Source organism: Panthera onca, chromosome A2, assembly GCF_046562875.1.
Source record: "Panthera onca isolate mPanOnc1 chromosome A2, mPanOnc1 haplotype 2, whole genome shotgun sequence".
NCBI classification, from domain to species: Eukaryota; Metazoa; Chordata; class Mammalia; order Carnivora; family Felidae; genus Panthera; species Panthera onca.
This window is the reverse complement of record NC_138340.1, coordinates 86,957,996-86,977,118: the sequence shown is the minus strand read 5'-3', so window position 1 is coordinate 86,977,118 and position 19,123 is coordinate 86,957,996. Positions and strand designations below refer to the sequence as shown.

The following is a 19,123-nucleotide window of genomic DNA, read 5'->3' as shown; positions in this document are numbered from 1 at the left end:
TTTTATTTTTGAGAGAGAGAGAAAGAGAGTGTGAGTGCGTGAGTGGGGGAGGGGCAGAGAGAGAGAGGGAGACTCAGAATTTCAAGCAGGCTCTGGTCTCTGAGCATCAGCACAGAGCCCCACATGCGGCTTGAACTCGCAAGCGATGAGACCATGACCTGAGCCACAGTTGGACGCTTAACCGACTGAGCCACCCAGGCACCCTAAGGAACTCCCATTTTATTTTTAAGACTATAACGATGTGTGAAACCAAGATGTTTGAGAACAAGTGATCTACATCCAAACTTAAAAAACCTTCAACAGGTTCCTATTGTTCTAAAGATAAAAACCAAATTCTTAACAAGGCGCCAATTAACAATATGTCATAACCACAAGGACATTTATTTAGTTCCTCAGTCCCATGATGTTCCCTTTTGTGAACACACTGTTCCTTCTCCGTAGAATGTTCTGAATCCATTTCAGCTGGTTAATTCTTTCTTGTCCTGGTTTCAGCTCAAGCAGACTTCCTCAGGCTCTCTTGGAATCATGCTCTCATATTTTATAAACTTGTTGGGTTTTTTTTTCTAATTATGTACTTATTGATGAAAATAATCCATTAACACTTTCTTCCCAACAGGTGGAAAAAATCATAAAACCAATAAGCATGCATGTTTGGCTCCATTCTTCCTAACAGAGTGTTTATCATAGGGTAGTGTGGGAAATAAAGTACTTGTCAGTGACTAAATAAGTGGATAAATGTATGAATTGACAGAGGAAAGGGTGAATCATTAAAGAATCATGAGTGATCATGAATGGCTTCTTCAGTAATACAAGGATCCAAGATAACACTTGAAAGAAATACATTGGATTCATTTAAACCACGCATTGTATTTTCCTTTGTGTAATGTCGTCACTACATGAGTTCTTCTTAGCTATGTCTTCCATAAAAGAAATAGGAAGAAAGTATAAATAACATACAATGACAGTTATGGTAGCAAGTGTTCTTGAGAAAGCCTTGTAACGAGCAATTGTTAGCAAACAACTTCTTGTATTTCGTATGATTTATTTCCTATAAATTATATTAGAATTCTATTATTTAAAAAAAATTTTCAAGTTATTTGTTTATTTTGAGAGAGAGAGACAACATGAGCGGGGTAAGGGCATAGAGAGAAAGGGAGAGAGAATCTGAAGCAGACTCCCAGCTGTCGGCAAGAGCCCCATGCAGGTCTCGAACCCACAGAACCCATGAAACGTTGTGACCATGACCTGAGCCAAAACCTAAAGTCAGACCCTTAACTGAATGAGCCACCCACGTGCCCCTGAATTCTATTGATTTTATGTATGTGTGTCTTATTATAGTCTCATCTCTTTCCTCTTTTGGCCTAATAATCTACAGCTGAGTAACACCTACTTGCATTTCCTCCATACCTCCCTTTTTACTAGCCTGTCATCATACTTAGCACACTTTGTTGTAAGTGTGGAATTTATTGGTCTCCCCAAGAAATCTGTCACTCCTTAAGGGCTTGGACTGTGTTTTATTCATCTGTGTATCCACAGGATACAATAAAGTGTTCAGCGCTTGATAAACACTCAGTAAATGAATGTATGCATGAATTATTGAATGAAACATTGAATAGATGTCATTTCATATTCCTTACCATTTTTCTTAACTTTTTCCAGTCAAAACTCAGGTAATGGGAGAAATCAAGATTGCACTGAAGAAGGAAATGAAGACAGATGGTGAACAACTGATAGTTGAGATTCTCCAATGCAGAAATATCACCTACAAATTTAAGTCTCCTGATCACTTACCAGGTATCTAATTTTATGATAATGAGAAGTATAAAATATCTAGGAGTTCTGTACAAATATGTCCTAAATAATCTGGAAAATTCAAAGTAAAATTGGGGCTGTATACTGAATATATCTGAAAAAAAATGTGAAATAAGGATTAACCTCTCTTATATAGAACACGTTGATATTCTACTAATTTTTAGATAATTTTTCTCAACACAGAAACAGAGTAATGTGTTTATCATACAATGGGAAAACACATTCAAATTGCTAAGAAAATCGGTGTGTCTTTTAATCACTTTATGTTGTCTGAAACAAATTGAGCACGTTCTGCTGGCTTTGTTTAAAATATAGGATAACTCCCAGTGTACAATTATAATTCTTTCAATAGAAAATTGTATCAGTAATGGACATTTTACAAGCTGAATTCTTCTTTTCAGACTTATATGTAAAAATATATGTGATGAACATCTCTACCCAGAAGAAAGTGATCAAGAAAAAAACGAGAGTTTGCAGACATGATAGAGAGCCTTCATTCAATGAAACTTTTAGATTCAGCCTCAGTCCTGCTGGGCATTCTCTTCAGGTAACTGTATACTATGCAGTTACTCTTTTTGTGCATACGGTATTTATTTTCCATTCAATTATTTAATATGTGTATACCGATCATATCGTGTGTGACATTTTACAAGTTAATTCAGTCTTAGAGGTTTCTTTCCAGGGGCCTTTAATAAGTCTGCAGCTCACTCACCCATCCAGTTAGCTACCGATTCTTCTCTATTCTGTTTACTCAGTTTATTTTATATAGATTTATTTCCATGCTCACAGCCACTAATCCTCTTTGAGTTTTCATCTTTATTACTCAGATCATTTTAGCAGTGTAGCTGGCCTCCTTGCCATCAGTATCTTCCCCTCTTAATTCACTTCATCGTGCTGCTGGCAGAGGCATCTTTTAAAAACACTGGGTAAGAGGGCCCCGGGGGTGAGTGAAAATGTGAAGGCAATTGAGAGTATACTTACTGTGATGAGCACTGAGCAGCGTATAGCATCGCTGAATCCTTATGTTGTACACCTGAAATTAATATAATGAATGTTAAGTATACTTGAATTAAGAATAGGCAGGTAGGTAGGTAGACAGACAGACAGACAGAAACACTGGCCGGCAGGTTACATCAAAGCCTTCAGTGATTCATCTACATCCTGACTCATCCATAGTCCTCTCACGCGAACTCTAAGAGTGTTGGTTTAATTTCATCTCTTTGTATACTTTACAACACACTCTATACTCCAGCCACACCACAATCTTTTCAAATCAGGTTAAGCCTCCAACGGTTTGCTCATATTTTTCTTCCCTTCAATATTGTCTTCTTCATCCCTCTCCACCCATCTCACTATTCCCAAGTCTTTCAGGATGAACTCCGCCCTCTATTGATGACCCTACGTGCAATTCATCACGCCTCATTCGCACAGTATTTTGCTAATCTTACTAGGTTACCAATCCTAATCTGTGCTGCATAATCATTTATATCCCTAGTGGTCACTGCTTTCCCACTCTCTGCTCCTCTAGGGCAAGGCCTGGCTTTCATTGCTCTTTGTTCTACAACATAATACAGTGTTTGTACGTAGTATGTCTTCATTAGATGTAGGAACAAGGAACGAAAGAGGGAAACCAAGGTGGAAGGAAAGAGATAAAAAAATATGGGAAGAGTAAAACCGTGGTACTGGCCCTGAAGGGCACACTAGAGACACATATAAGAAATATTACAAAGTTAAAGCTGCATTGAGGGTATTAAAAGGTATTACAGTGGAAAGAAATTTTAAAAAAGCAAAAGATGCTCTGAAGTCTGTGTGAGCAAATGGGTCTTCTACAGAGATTAAGTAGTTAGAGACAGGACTACGAGGGAGAAAGATTACACATTTGTCTGAAATGTGATAAATGTAATAAGAAAGCAGGATCCAGGTGAAGATATACAATGTCGTATACAATCCCAAAACCAGGGCCCAGAAGAAATAATCATAAATGTATATTTTGAAGTCAGAAACATAAAAGTAAAGTTTTAGCCAAGAATAAAGATGAATTCTCTAAAGGAGATTCTGAAAAGAAAGCAAGGGAGAACTGTCAAGGATTAATGGTTAACACTGACGCTCTCTACCTTTCTTCAACTCATCTCTGGAAGAAAAAAAAACTGTCTTGAGTGTGAGATCCTATGGCATTTCAATTAATATAAGTTCTACATATGACAAGAAATCACTTCAGAAGTACACACTGTAGTAAAATCACCAGTAAATTAAATGCTGAATAAAATTACTGTTGTATTTTCTCTGCCTTGTGAGCTCTTATTCATTTGCTCAGCACTCAAACAATTTTGTATGTTGGTGCATATTTCATAAACTACTAGAAAATGTACCTATCAATTTCTTCTGAGAAATTTTCTATTCAATTAAGCATAAACCTAGTCAGAATGAGCTGTTAATACATGTCTTATCTAAAATTCTCATATCCTCCTGGATGTGGCTTTTCCTTTGGGAAATGCTGGTGTGAATTGATTAATACTATGCACATCTTTTGAGGATATCTTGAGGATTAGTTATCTTACAAGTATAGCTGCTACTTCCTCTTACCCTTTCTTGTCTGTGTTATTTCTTTGATGATCAAATGTCCTTTTAAAAAGGTTGAAAAATGTATGCAAGTATATATAACTTTGGCTCTTTTTTCTAGATTTTACTTTTCTCTAACGGAGGGAAGTTTATGAAAAAGACCTTGATTGGCGAAGCCTGTATCTGGCTTGACAAAGTGGATCTGAGAAAAAGAATAGTCAACTGGCACAAACTTTTGGTCAGTCCTACTCAAACCCATTGAAGAAATGTGTCTGCTCAGGGTATGGAAACTGTTCTAAATGATCTCAAATCAAGACGACAGTTGGATACTATTCTATTCACGTTTTGGGGGGTAAACGTGAAAGGAGGAATGGCACGCAAAAACAAAGTCTTGTAAATGTTTTGTTGTGGAACACAGTAAAAAACTCAGATGAAGAAGTTCCTGTTTTAGGGACCAAAAAAAAAAAAAAAAAAGGATTGCGTGTGGCTGTCAAGACAAACAGTGAGAGCTATCTTGGTTACTTAATGCAGGTTAATGGTGATTTTGAGCAGAGTTGCCCTATAGCTAAAGGCAAATGCTCAACTATTAATATGGTTTCTAATGCAGAGTTTATTCTTTATGCAAAAGAATCTTGGTTGAAAGGAAAGAACTGACGTAACAAATCACAATTTTCGGACGTCTACAAATCTTTCTTCTTCATCTTATTTTCTCCGACAACTTACTGTGTTTAGATTCCAACACAGGACTCAACTACAGGATGTGTTCAAGACTAAGAGGGAGGTGGTTGTGTTCATAAGGAAAAGGTACTGGAGATGGGGAAATGATGGCTTTTAGATTTTCTCTATGTCTAAATGTTACAAGCGTGAACAGCACCAACTTTGGAATTCATGTTGTAAAAGCACATTTGTATAATTTGAAATAATGTAGAGTGAAGATAATACTAAGTAGAAATAGACCTATGTTTATTTAGAAATAAAGCCATGATTGGCTAACAATGAATGTTGCCCCACAAAAATATTGGAACCTTGGTTGAAAACATCAAAATCTCCATAACTTACCATTACATTTTCAACATACCAAAGAACATAGACTAAAATGGTATGTTCTAGGAAGCATGATAAGTTGTTCTTTGTGCAAGTGCAAATAAATGTGTCATTCCACATATTTCCTTTCTCTTGAGTGATGTATTGAAGGAGGATAAATTCTTCCTCTGGAAAACACATCATATTAATCTGTGACATCGATTCTTTAATTGGTGTCATTTCCTGTTCTTCCATAATGCTTTTTTTTCCCTTAGCGCATTAACTGATTGTACAATGACACCAAACTTAAGTTCTCTCTAGTGTTCCATTTTCCTCCTTTAGTGACAATTTCGCAGTGATCAAGCTTGTCAATACTGGGAAAATATGTGAAAAGTCAACAGTATATTGAGAGTAAAATATAACGAGCTATTTTAATAATGCAGAATAAAAGAACCAATGCCTAAGTCATTAAAATGAAACATCCTCTTCTCCATCAACCAACAGGAAATACACTCAGCTGAGATTAAAAGCCCAGCTTCTGTCTTGGTCCTGCCACTGACTGTGTCACCTTGCACATGTCCCTTCAAGTCACTTTTCCCCAGGTTTCTTATTTGTAGGATAAATATAATTACATATTCTTAGCTTTCCTAATGGGATGTGGGGATGATCAAACCAAGTGAACTGTGAGAAAAAAGAAAGCACATTTCCAGATAGAGTTTTATAGATATAAGTGAGGAATAATTGTTATGCAGCTCTTTATTTCTCAAATTTTATATGCAAAAACATCCTCCATACCAATGGTCAGCATTGACTTGGATAAAAGTAGTATATTAGCTCCAAAACTATTTTTTTCTTAAAAATATAACCTGGTGTTGAACCTGCGAGAAGGTGAAGAATTAAATCAAAATGATTTGCAAATCGAGTTATTATAAATGAAATGAACCTACTAATCTTATCCTACCCCAAAATGAATTGGTTCTCAGACTGTTCTGAGTTTTAAAAGCTGCTTCTTTATTCAAAGGTGGGATTTCCACGGGTTTAGAGAAATCATCCCCAAATATACTGGTTGGATGTTGAATTTTCTCATTTTTTAAAGAAAAACATACTTGAAATTTGAGAGGAATTGATTTAATGTAAAACATTAAAAAGAAAACAATTTCTAATAAATGCCAGGCTATCTTTATTATATTCATAAAGAAATAGAAATTCACTCTTCCCCAGTCTAAGAAAGCTAACAGTCACTTTTCTTCCCTGTATTTTTTTCCCCTCCCCTCCCTGATATCGCAGTGTCATTTACCAATTGATACTGCTTTAAAACGAGCACGCAGGGGAGGGGATTGCTGAAGATTCGATATTGCTAGGATTTTATTTTTAGAGACAGCTAGATCTGCTGATGGTTGCTATGGATATCGCCGGCAGAAGATAGCACTTTAGGGAGCTTATAATCATCATTCATAATTGGGGAAGAGAAGGATTCAGGAAGATCTCTTTCTGACACAAAAAGGTTCTGCTCTTTGCCCTTAAAAGGACACTCTAGCTCATGCTAGGTCCTCTTCTGCAACCACTCACACCCAGAGGTATGCAGGGGAGGATGTATGAGCAGTAAGTTTTACTTCATTCCAGTTGCAAATTTATTTTAGAATAATACAAATGAGGTGCCACCAAAAACAAAGATCATCCCTTGGTAGCTATTTGACCTGAAAGAGTAGGAGTCTTTGCATTACAGGTGCCCCTTTGTTCCGAGGAACTAGTGACGGACGGGGCCAGGTCAATCAAGAGAGCTAATGACATGGCTTTTTGTGCACCAGCATCCCCCTTCAGAGAGCATAAGATCCTGCCAAAGTGTGCCAAGTTTGCCACTGACCAAAATCCTAAGTTGTGCTGGAATTATTCTATGCAACACTGATCCTTGAACAAATGCATTTCTTCTGAATGATGATTACCCTTCTTACAACAAAACGATTTCTTTTTTAATTGCAAATAGGGCTCCTGGTGTTTTTTACTTTTTTGTATATCTCACAGCACATGATTTTCCACTTTTTATTTTATTTTATTTTTTGGAATCAGCTTTTTTTTTTATCCGGCTGATGACAGAGTTTGTAATTTCTAAATAATATGTGATCAGTCCAAGTACAACACCTATATTTTGAAAAGCATCTTAATTTTTCCCACAATTTCATCGAATCGTCAGAGACTGGAGTTGCTTCTTGGTTTAAAATTGGATCCTAAGGAACTTTTAGCTGTAGAAGCAAAAGCACAGAGTGAATTTTTACAAAAGACGGGGACTTCTAGGATGGTCGTTACAGACATAGATAACAGTTTGAGCAAGAAGTTGGTGTTTCCCTTGTTTTTACTTAAGATTAAGAAGACTTTTGGTGACTCTGAACTCTTTCTTTACCATTTCTGTTGAAAAGAACAGTTTCCAAGATTAAGGAGCAGGGATGGTCTTTGCTCCTTAATGTGCCCATGTTGTAATTAACCGTACTAATAAATGCATATTTTCAACATATCAGTGGGATTAGTTTTGTGGATCACACACATTAAAATAGTCATATTGTGGGAATATTATAGCTGGTAACCAGCTGATACCGATTCTTTCTATAGGAATGTTGTGATGATAGCGGTAACAGTGGTAGTGACACTAGGTCGGTGGTCCTGTGAAGTGAAATAAAATTATATACTATATTGTGCCCAATTTATTAGAAATGATTTGACCAATGTTTCATTTCATTAAGATATCATAAAGATGTTTATAGTATTTTTTTACTTTATTATTTAAATCATAACTAACAATATTTTTAAAAACTTATTTTCATTGCTATAATGTCTAATATTCCCAAAGCAGCCAACTACAGCTATATATATATATATGTTTATAACTCTACATGTGACAGAGTGAGTTGCCCTCTTGTTGAGCTTGAGATGGAAGTGACGGAAAGCTCGATGAATAATCATGAGCCGTCTCTTTAATAATTACTTGCCTTTGATGTAATACAAAAAATGAATGAGTGAAACAGATACTCTCATTGAATATGACACATTGATGTTTTCTGTATGTTCCATGTTGTTGTTATTATTAAAGAAGCCCATTAAGTCAAAATCATTTAATCCAATGATTCCTTATCTGAAATGTAGATTGAGAGCATTTTCTTAAATCGTTACCCTGTACATACCTATACATTTGGTAAAATAGACAAAGTTGAAATAATAATTTCATTTGGCATTCAGCATGTGAATATGATTATCGTTTGATTGTGTCTGTATATTTGTCGGTGATGTGCTCAGGTGCTCCCACTACTGATTAATGTGTGTGCTAATATCCTAACAAAAACACATCTGATATTAATGGAAAACATTCTTGTCTGAAAGAAAAAAATCTAATAAAATTGATTTCAAAATAAAAAAATAAAGTACTTGGAGATATGTCTTGTTTCTAACTACATGTTGCATGCCATGTTGGTGATTTGCTAATGTGTTCTTTTCTGTTCTACCCAAATCTCTCTGGAAAATCTAATGAACAAATACAAATTCTTGGGCTAAAGGTTGTATACATTGAATTGAAATATACGAGAATTGTATTAAAAATGCTTGTAAATCTGTCTTGAGTTTTACCCTATGTAAAAATATGTCTTGGTTTTGTGATTGTATACAAGATGTATCTTGATAACTTATGCAAATTGTGCTGTATAAAGGCTGTTGCCTCAGCCTTACCAATAAATATTGAAAATGTCACCTTTGACTTCTTGTGTTTATCAACTTGATAAAGTGATGCTTTATTACAGAAATAGAACTTTTCACAACATTTCCTCTGAAAATTATATCATAAATACATTCACTCACCGAGTTTAAAAAATAAATTTTAAACGTAGCAGAGATACAGAAAACAGAATTAAACAAACATATAGCTTAATAAATTATTGTCTATCAGATACTTTTGTAACCACCACCCAGGTCAAGAAATGAAACTTTGCCAGTCATCTCATAAGTCCTCCATGTAACCCTCCCCTGTCACAAAATCCTCCCAAACCCTAAATGTAATCACCAGCCTTATTTTTATGATAATTAATTCCTGGTTTATCACTGACATCTGCCTAGTAAACAAAATGGGGGTGATATTATTTTTTAAATGTTTTCTAAGCCTCTTTTAATCTATGTATTCTCCCCCCACCACCTCTTTTTTTTTTTTTTTTTTTTTCAGGGCGTCATACTTTTTGAAGAAATCTGGTCTTTCTACCAAATCTGGTTTTTGCTGATTGCATACTCACAGGGTGGTTAACAAGTTTTTCTGTCCTTTATTGCCTGTAACTTGGTCTTTTGCTCTACAGATTTGACCTGATTCATGTTCAAGCTCAAAGGTTGGCATTATATTCCTCTGTGAGAGGTATATAGTATTTGGCTGTCTTTCATATTTGTCCTATTTCCAGCCACTGGTGCTCAATGCCTAGAAGAGACCCATTAATTAAATTTTACAAAATGGTGATATTCTACTTCAATCAGCATTTCTTCTTGGAATACTGTTAAAAAGATAAATTTCCCCTCAACCAACATTTGATTACTGAGTAGAATAGTTTGTATAGGAAAGTTAGGATAAAGGCAGAGAAGATTGGACAATTTTGTTTATCTGCTTACCATTTTTTCAAAAAAAGTAATCCCTATCATCCTCCAAAGATGACCACAAAGTTTATGCTTTTATTTTTATTATCATTGCTAACTCACGGATTGAAACAAATTTGACATGTTTTGTTTTGTTTTGTTTTTTTACTTTTTATTGTTTCAAATAAATTTTAGTTAGTTAACTTATAGTATAATATTGATTTCAGGGGTAAAATTTAGTGATTCAAAATTTGGTGTGTTTTAATTCATTGAAACTGTTATTCTTATCAATGTTCGAATTTTCCTTTTTTAATGATTTGGGACAGCTTTGAGTAAGCTTATGTGTTTTTTATATTCTTTGATAACTTTCTTTTTATGGCAAGAAAGTTATCTATCATTTCTTAACCTTAAAACAGCATAGGAGATTTATTTAACTTGAATTTTTACCTTCCTATTTATGTCTATAAAATAACTAAATTTACGAATATATTGACACTGATTGATCAGGTTTTAGCTGATATGGTATTACTTCTTGTCCTTTTGACTAAGATCACGTGTAGTATCCAGTGTAGTATCTAATATACTTAAGGTAAACTCTTAAGAGTATTCTTAGGAAAGGGGCACCTGAGCAGCTCAGTCGGTTAAGCATCCAACTTCAGGTCAGGTCATGATCTCATGGTTCATAGGTTCAATCCCCACGTCAGATGTGTGCTAACATCTCAGAGCCTGGAGCCTGCTTCAGATTCTGTGTCTCCCTCTCTCTCTGTCTCTCCCCCACTCGTGCTGTCTCTGTCTGTCAAAAAATGAATACACATTAAGAAAAAAAATTGTTTAAAGAGAATTCTTAGGTAAAACAAGTATCTTAGAACAGTTTTTGAAGATAATAAGATCTCTAAAAGGTGGTAATTAGATGATGAGTAATGAGTTTGAATTTTTGACTTTATTATCTAGGCATTTACAAGCTGAAAAGTCCTTATATCTACAGTTTAAAGCTTTTATAGGAAATTGAGCTGAAATAGTTTTCTATTAAAAAGTAATAACAGGGCACCTGGGTGGATCAGTCTGTTAAGCACACGACTCTTGATTTCAGCTCAGGTCATGATCTCACATGTTCATGAGTTCAAGCCCCTCATCAGGCTCTGCATAGTGTGGACCCTGCTTGGGATTCTCTCTCTCTCCCTCTCCTTCTGCCCCACTGCTGCTTGTGTGCGCTCCCTCTCTCTATCAAAATAAAGAAATAAACTTTAAAAAAGTACTCAAATTATGATAATAAAAATGTTGAAGTCCTTTCCTCTGTTTAAATGACAATTCCAAACAAATTAAAATTTTATTTTTTATTTTATCTTTTATTTTATATAACAATTTAATTTTATTATTTGTAAAAATTAAGAAATATTTCCATGGATTACTCAATAAAAAATGACCTTCCAACAGTTTGATTCTTTGAAAACAAGTTCAATAAAATCAATAGACCAGTGACAATCAGAGGAGAAAGAAGGCCAAGTTAACATTATCAGGTAGGATAAATAATGTATACGCGAAGATCCAAATATCTAGAAATGTATGAAAGTGGTAAGAATCATGACCAAGTTGAATTATCCCAGTTACACAAGATTTTTTCAATGCTGGAAAATGAATTAATGAAATTTTGTACATTAATATACAAGTTACAAAAATCATAAGATGATGGGTCATATTTGATAAAATTCAAAATCCATTTATAATAAAAACTTTATAACACACTTGAAATAGAAGAGTACTTTTTAAGTCTGCTGAATGTTATCTACCAAATAAAACCAAACAACCAAACAACAACAACAACAACAAAACCTTGCTGGTAAATGGATAGAAGGCTTTTCCTTTGAGACCAGAAACAAAGCAAATATGTCTTCTTATCACCATTCTCTTCAATACCTTTATGAGAGTTTCTAGCCATTGTGTCAAGGCTAGAGAAGAAAAAGACAAGTAAAGGAGTAAGAAGTGAGAAAGAAGAAAAGAACTATAATTATTTGTAGATTATACATCTTTGTGTGTAGAAAATCCAAAACAATCAACAATTTGTAAACACATGAAAATTTGTCAAGTTTACTAATTTTAAAAACTGTACAGAAATAAATTTCTTCTCTGAATGTGAACAAGAAATCATCAGAAAATGAAAATTTCAAGAAATGATTTTTACTAGCATCAAAAGTATCAAATGCCTAGGAATAAATTAATGAAGGAGTTCAAAGACCTCTACCAAAAAAATAATAACATTTTATTAAGGTATTAAATAAGAGCTAGGACGTGTGGGTGGCTCAGTTGGTTAAGCATCCGACTTCAGCTCAGGCCATGATCTCATGGTTCGTGGATTCAAGCCCCGCACTGGACTTTGTGCTGACAGCTCAGAGCCTGGAGTCTGCTTCAGATTCTGTGTCTCCCTCCTCTGCTCCTCCCCTGCTTGTGTTCTGTCTCTCTCTGTCTCTCAGCAACAAACAAATGTTAAAAAAATTAAGATGTTAAATAAGAGCTAAATACAATGTTCATTGATTGAAAAACTGAATATAGTAGTGATCTGAAATTCTTCCCAAACCGCAATTCCATTGATTCAATGCAATTACATTTCTTAAGTGTGTGAGAAATTTGATACAATGATTATAAAATTTATGTGGAAACACAGGGCCAAGAAAGATATTAAGACATTATAAAGATACAGAAATTAAGGGACGCCTGGGTGGCTCAGATAGTTAAGTGTCCGACTTCAGCTCACGTCATGATCTCACAGTCTGTGAGTTGGAGCCCCACGTTGGGCTGTGTGCTGACAGGTCTGAGCCTGGAGCCTGCTTGGGATTCTGTGTCTCCCTCTCTCTCTACCCCTCCCCTGCTCGCACTCTGTTTCTCTCTGTCTCTCTCAAAAATAAACATTAATTTTAAAATATATATATAGAAATTAAGAATATAGTGCTGACACAGGATACGTAAATTGAACAATGGAACGAAATGGTGAGACCAGCATACTCACACACAATGCATACTTTATATACAACAGAGGAGATGAAGCAGATCTGCAAATCCCCATGAATTTGCAGTTAAATAGCAGGAGTCATTTGCAAATATCTTTTCCCATTCTGTTTGTTGCCTCTTAGTTTAGTTGATTGTTTCCTTTGCAGTGCAGAAGATTTTTATCTTCGTGAGGCCCCAATAGTTCATTTTTGCTTTTAAATGTTGCTTTTAAAGTTCATTTTTGCTTTTCCCTTCCCTTTGCAAATGACATATCAGGCAAAGGGCTATATCCAAAATCTATAAAGAACTCATAAAACTCCACACCTGAAAAACAAATAATCCAGTGAAGAAATGGGCAGAAAACATGAATAGACACTTCTCTAAAGACATCCAGATGGCCAACAGACACATGAAAAGATGCTCAACGTCACTCCTTATCAGGGAAATACAAATCAAAACTACACTCAGATACCATGTCATGGCAGAGTGGCTAAAATGAACATATCAGGAGACTATAGATTCTGGAGAGGATGTGGAGAAATGGGAACCCTCTTGCACTGTTAATGGGAATGCAAACTGGTGCAACCGCTCTGGAAAACAGTGTGGAGTTTCCTCAAAAAATTAAAAACAGATCTACCCTATGACCCAGCAATAGCACTGCTAGGAATTTACCCAAGGGATACAGGAGTGCTGAGGCATAGGGGCACTTGTACCCCAATGTTTATAGCAGCACTCTCAACAATAGCCAAATTATGGGAAGAGCCTAAATGTCCATCAACTGATGAGTGGATAAAGAAATTGTGGTTTATATACACAATGGAATACTACATGGCAATGAGAAAGAATGAAATATGGCCTTTTGTAGCCACGTGGATGGAACTGGAGACTGTTATGCTAAGTGAAATAAGTCATAGAGAGAAAGACAGATACCACATGTTTTCACTCTTATGTGGATCCTGAGAAACTTAACAGAAGACCATGGAGGAGGGGAAGGAAAAAAATAAAGAGAGGGAGAGAGCCAAACTGTAAGAGACTCTTAAAAACTGAGAATTGGGGCGCCTGGGTGGCTCAGTCGGTTAAGCGTCCGACTTCAGCGCAGGTCACGATCTCGCGGTCTGTGAGTTCGAGCCCCGCGTCGGGCTCTGGGCTGATGGCTCAGAGCCTGGAGCCTGCTTCCCATTCTGTGTCTCCCTCTCTCTCTCTGCCCCGCCCCGTTCATGCTCTCTCTCTGTCTCAAAAATAAATAAACGTTAAAAAAAAAAAAAGAAAAATTAAAAAAAACTGAGAATTATACTGAGGGTTGATGGGGAGTGGGAGGGCGGGGAGGGTGGGTGATGGGCACTGAGGAGGGCACCTGTTGGGAGGAGCCCTAGGTTGTATGGAAACCAATTTGACAATAAATTTCATATTAAAAAAAAATAGCAGGAGTCAATTGGATAGCCACTTAAAAAAATAAAAATAAATGATATTGGACCCTGTCTCTCACAGTTTTCAAGGATAAAATCCATATAATTTTAAAGACCTAAATATGAAAGGTGAATTTATAAAACATATGGAGGATAATTTAGAAAAATAACTTCATAAACTTAGATGAGGAAAAGATTTCTTAAACAAGGTACACTAACCAGAAGGAAAATTGGGTAAATACTACTACATAAAAGTTAAGACTTCTGTTCCTCAGACACTATAAAGAGATTGTTAAAAAAGTCAAAAAATTAGAAAAGATATTTGATATAGAAGATAAATGAGCAAAAAAAATAGACTAGTGTGAAAAATATATAACACAAATCAGAGGTAAAAGAAAAGCAACATAATAGAAATATAAGAAAAACACTTCGACACATACTTTAGATGAGAAGAAATCCAAATGGTTAAGAAATATTATTTTCCGGGGTAATTCCATTTAAACTACAATGATATGCACATACATGAGTAAAAAAAAATCTAGTCTGAGGAAGCCAAATGTTGGAATGGAATTCTCATTAAGTGTTCAATGACATAAGTATAAATTGGTACAACCATTTTAAAAATAGCCAGAAATTTCCTTGTATATTGAAGATTTCCATCCCCTACAATTCAGTGATGGCGCTCAGACATCAGAAAAACTACAGCCATCAGAAAACCTCTTGAACATGTTGGTCAGCACACGTATTCAAGTACGCTAGATGGTTATTTAGCCAATACATACTGGTGCAGTGTCCGGCTTCCATTCAGATGGTCTTGGCAACTTGTGACTGGTGTGTGACCTTGCCATAAACATCGTTAAGTCTTTTGAATATTATCCTTATAAGTGTATTTATAGCAGCATCATTCATGGTAGCCCCAAACTCTAAACAACCCCCAAATCCATCAGTAATAAAATGGATATTTTGTAGTGCAGCAATGCAACAGAATAATTCAAGACAGTAAAAATGAATAAGCCAGAACTATACATATCAATATGAATGCATTTCACAAATACACGGAGGAAAAGTAAAATGCCCGCCAAAACACAGCATGGTTCTAAGAGCCATGAAAAAAATTAAAGGATTGATTATCATGAAAGAATAGGTTTCCTCCTGCAGGAATAAAGCAGGTGTCATTAGGGAATAGTGTTTAGGGGATTTCGAAGATACTAGCAATGTCCTATTTCTTAATCTGTGTGGTGATTATACGTATACTTGCAAAAGAATTATTATTTAAACCACACACTCTTTTGTGTATTTTTTTTTCACAATTTAAATCAATTTCAGGGACACCTGGGTGGCTTGTCGGTTAAGCGTCCAACTCTTGATTTCAACTCAGGTTCATGAGATCAAGCTCTGCTTAGGGCTCTGTTCTGAAAGTGCAGAGCTTTCTTGGAGTCCTCTCTCTCTCTCTCTCTCTCTCTGCCCCTTCCCTGCTTACATTTGTGTTTTTTTCTTTCTCAAAAATAAATAAGCATTTAAAGAACACAACTTCAAAAGAGCAAGAATTAAGTATTAAAGAGTTAAAAATTTAGCTTTTGGAAAAAGAACGAACAACATGTTTGGCAACATAAGGTCAATTATAAATTCTGTAGGTTGTTTCAGTGGAATAATGGGGACAGAAACCAATTTTTAAAAATGGACTCAACACGTATTGAATTCTTTTTAGATATTTGTATTGTATCAGGGCAGATTAGAAACTCAGGCAGAAGGTGGACAGTGCAGTCCACAGGTGGTACTCCTTCATTTGGAATCTAAGCTTTTAAAAGATTTTAAGGCCTTTCAGCTGATGAGATCAGGCATGCTCGCCCAGAATACTGAGAACAAGCTCTTCACTTAAAGTCAGCTGACTGGAGATGCTAATCACCTCTACAAAATACTATCACAGGGTGCTTCAAGTCGTGTTTGGATAACCGGCCACTACATTCGATGCGTAAAACCGGCCATCACAGGTATGAAGAAGAAATCTAAAGTTTCTTGTTTGGTTGGTTGGTCGGTCAGCTGGTTTGGTTTGGTTTGATTTTTAAGATGAGACAGGATTAAATAAATTGCGAAGTCAATGTGGAAGGACATACTTGAGAGGGAATGATTCTCTCCATCCTCGCTATATACAGAGAAGAGGCAATGAATACATTTTAGTGTGCAATATGAGAAGATGGAACCCAGATACTTGGGCAACAACCCCCCTTCAGGAGGAGAAAGGAAAATTTCCCCAACAGTCAGCTCCCAGCCCTGACTCCGCAGTAGAATCATCCAAAGAGCTTTAAAAAACACGGATACCCAAATTCCAAACCAGACTATTTAAATCATCCTCCCTGCCTCTTGGGCCAAGCGTAAGGGATTTTTAAAGCTCCCTAGATATTGTCAGTATGTAACCAAGGTAAAAAAACTGCTTCCCTAGTGAACAACAGAAAAAGGAGATTATTAGTACAAATGTAGACAGACTATATGTTTGATACGAGGACATGAAGCGAGTTTCCTTCTGATGGCTATGAGTTTCTCATTGAGATAAGATATGAGGTCATCTGCCTACAGTGAAGAGGAAGGGAATAGGGGTCTGATGTTTGAAGAGAATAAAGGAAGTTTAAATAGTCCTGCAGAGGAGGGGAAGAGCAAGTAGAAAGAGAATTAATACTGTATATGCTGGGGCCCTTTTGAGCTTAGTGACAACACACGGTGACACGAATCTGCCTTGCCACATGACTTTCCCCAGCCTTGACTTGGTGTTTATATGTAAGAGAAGAGAACAGACATGGTAAATTTTAATGAGATTCAGTCTTAATAGATGGATTAGACAAAAGACATGCAAGGAAATTCGGGGTTCAGGACATGGTTACTCTAAATTGCTGGACCATAGAACGTGTAATTGACAAAGACGGAAGTAAAAACCAATGGACTGAGGTAAAGAAACACATAAAACATTAAATATGAAGATGAAATAACTAATTCTTCAAGGTCAAATCAGGCAAATTACAGGAAAGAAAAACTAAGAGTAAAGCCTTACAAGGGGAATAGAATTTACCAGCTGAACCAAGAGAATAAGAGTTAAGGGTAAGGGAATCTTGTAAATGGGTAAAGTGTTATGAATGTCTTGCTTATTCTAGAAATGCTAGGAAACTATTCTCCAAGCACAGTTTGCAATGATAAAAAAGAGCTGAAAAGACAGGTTTATAATTATCAGAATCAGATTGCATAAAGTGGCATAAATTTGATTTGGGGGAATAATGACACTGCTATGAAATAAGTGTTATCATTCAGAAATGACCATATCTGATTCTGTCTTTTGTTTATGAATGGGAAATTTCACAAGTGAAATATTTCTAGGCATATTTTAAGAGTCTCTATACTTCACAACATGTTTCCAAAAAATAAGAGATTTTCTTCAATGTATACAGAATTGCACCTAAAAGTTTGAAACCAGAGAGCTGAATCAGGGACAATACTGATTATTAGCAAAATTGACCAATTTTCTTTCATTGCCTATGTAATTCCTTATCAAGCTCATACTGACCTCAAAATGTTCAGATGACATTTCTGCTTTCAATGAAGAAAAGTTTCTGGTGTGGGGCCAGCTTTATTCTGTTGAGCTGGAGAATTTACTTTAATTTTATGTTCTTCCTGTGAAATTATTATTTCATCTATATTGTCAATTGATTAGAGGTTTGAACACTTCAACTCTTGCCTTAAAAAGGGCTACTCAAATTTACTGCTGCAGACATTTAAAAGAAAGTCATATTCGATTGAATTACTTCCTTTTAATAGTAGTTAGAACTTGCAGATTAACTTGAATTATAGCTACTCAGAATACTTAATTCATTTAAACCTCCCTCAGAATTTTCAACTCTTACTTGGATTTGCACAGCAGCCTCTTCATGGCCTCACTGCCTCATGTCCACACAGCCACCTGTCACTTACCTGAAATACAGATCTGACCATAATGTGTTCCTATAGAAACTTCTCAGTGGTTCCTATTGCCAGAGCCATGGCAAAACGCTGGACAACATCTTTAACGCCATCTTCTCTTTCATTCTCCCCCTCAAAGGCAAGCCATCAAAAAAACTCATCTTTCAGTTTCTTGGATTATCATGTTTGGACTGTATTGCAAATCCTTCCTATTTAACTACCGCATGAGCACTGGGGAGTTCCCGTTCTATTGGATACAAGTTTCCGTTATGCAAGATGAGCAAATTCTAGAGATGGCCATACAATATAATGGCTGTAGTTGACAATACTGTATTGTGTACATAAAAATTTTAAGTAGATAAATTTCATGTTAAGTATTCTTACCACTAAAAACTGGGACAAGAGGAAACTTTAGAATGTGATGAATGTGTGTTACCTTGATTGTGGTGATGGTTTTGCAGGTGTTAACATGCGTCCAAACTCATCCTTTAAATATGTGGCTTTTTCTATCAATTATACCTTGATGAAGCTGGTAAAAAACAAAACTTAAGCGGGCACTAAGAAAGGGACAAGAGGGACCTAGAGACAGGAAAAAGCCTATCTAACATTTGGCTAAGCTGGGTGAACTGTTATGGCTACCTTAGTCACCTGATTACTTCCTATCATACCCCTTTCTCCAACACATACCCACATACATGCACACACATGCACATACAGGTGCCCACACACTTTCCTTTTCTCTGGAAGAGAAAAAGGGCAAAAACTAGGTGGAATCAAAATCAGGAGACACACTGATAGAACAGAGA

The 19,123-nt window shown here is 35.9% G+C and overlaps 1 protein-coding gene across 6 annotated transcripts in view; it reads left to right on the top strand.

Annotated features, from left to right (window-relative positions):
• PCLO (piccolo presynaptic cytomatrix protein) overlaps positions 1-9,119 on the top strand; it is a 439,623-nt gene extending 430,504 nt beyond the window's left edge. For all 6 annotated transcript variants that reach the window (XM_060632355.3, XM_060632351.3, XM_060632353.3 and 3 more), the window contains 3 exons: positions 1,660-1,794; positions 2,214-2,359; positions 4,493-9,119. In XM_060632355.3, coding sequence (XP_060488338.3) covers positions 1,660-1,794; positions 2,214-2,359; positions 4,493-4,633 — 422 coding nt within the window. In that variant the 3' untranslated portion in view covers positions 4,634-9,119. The remainder of the gene's footprint in view (positions 1-1,659; positions 1,795-2,213; positions 2,360-4,492) is intronic.
• Positions 9,120-19,123: the final 10,004 nt, after the last annotated feature.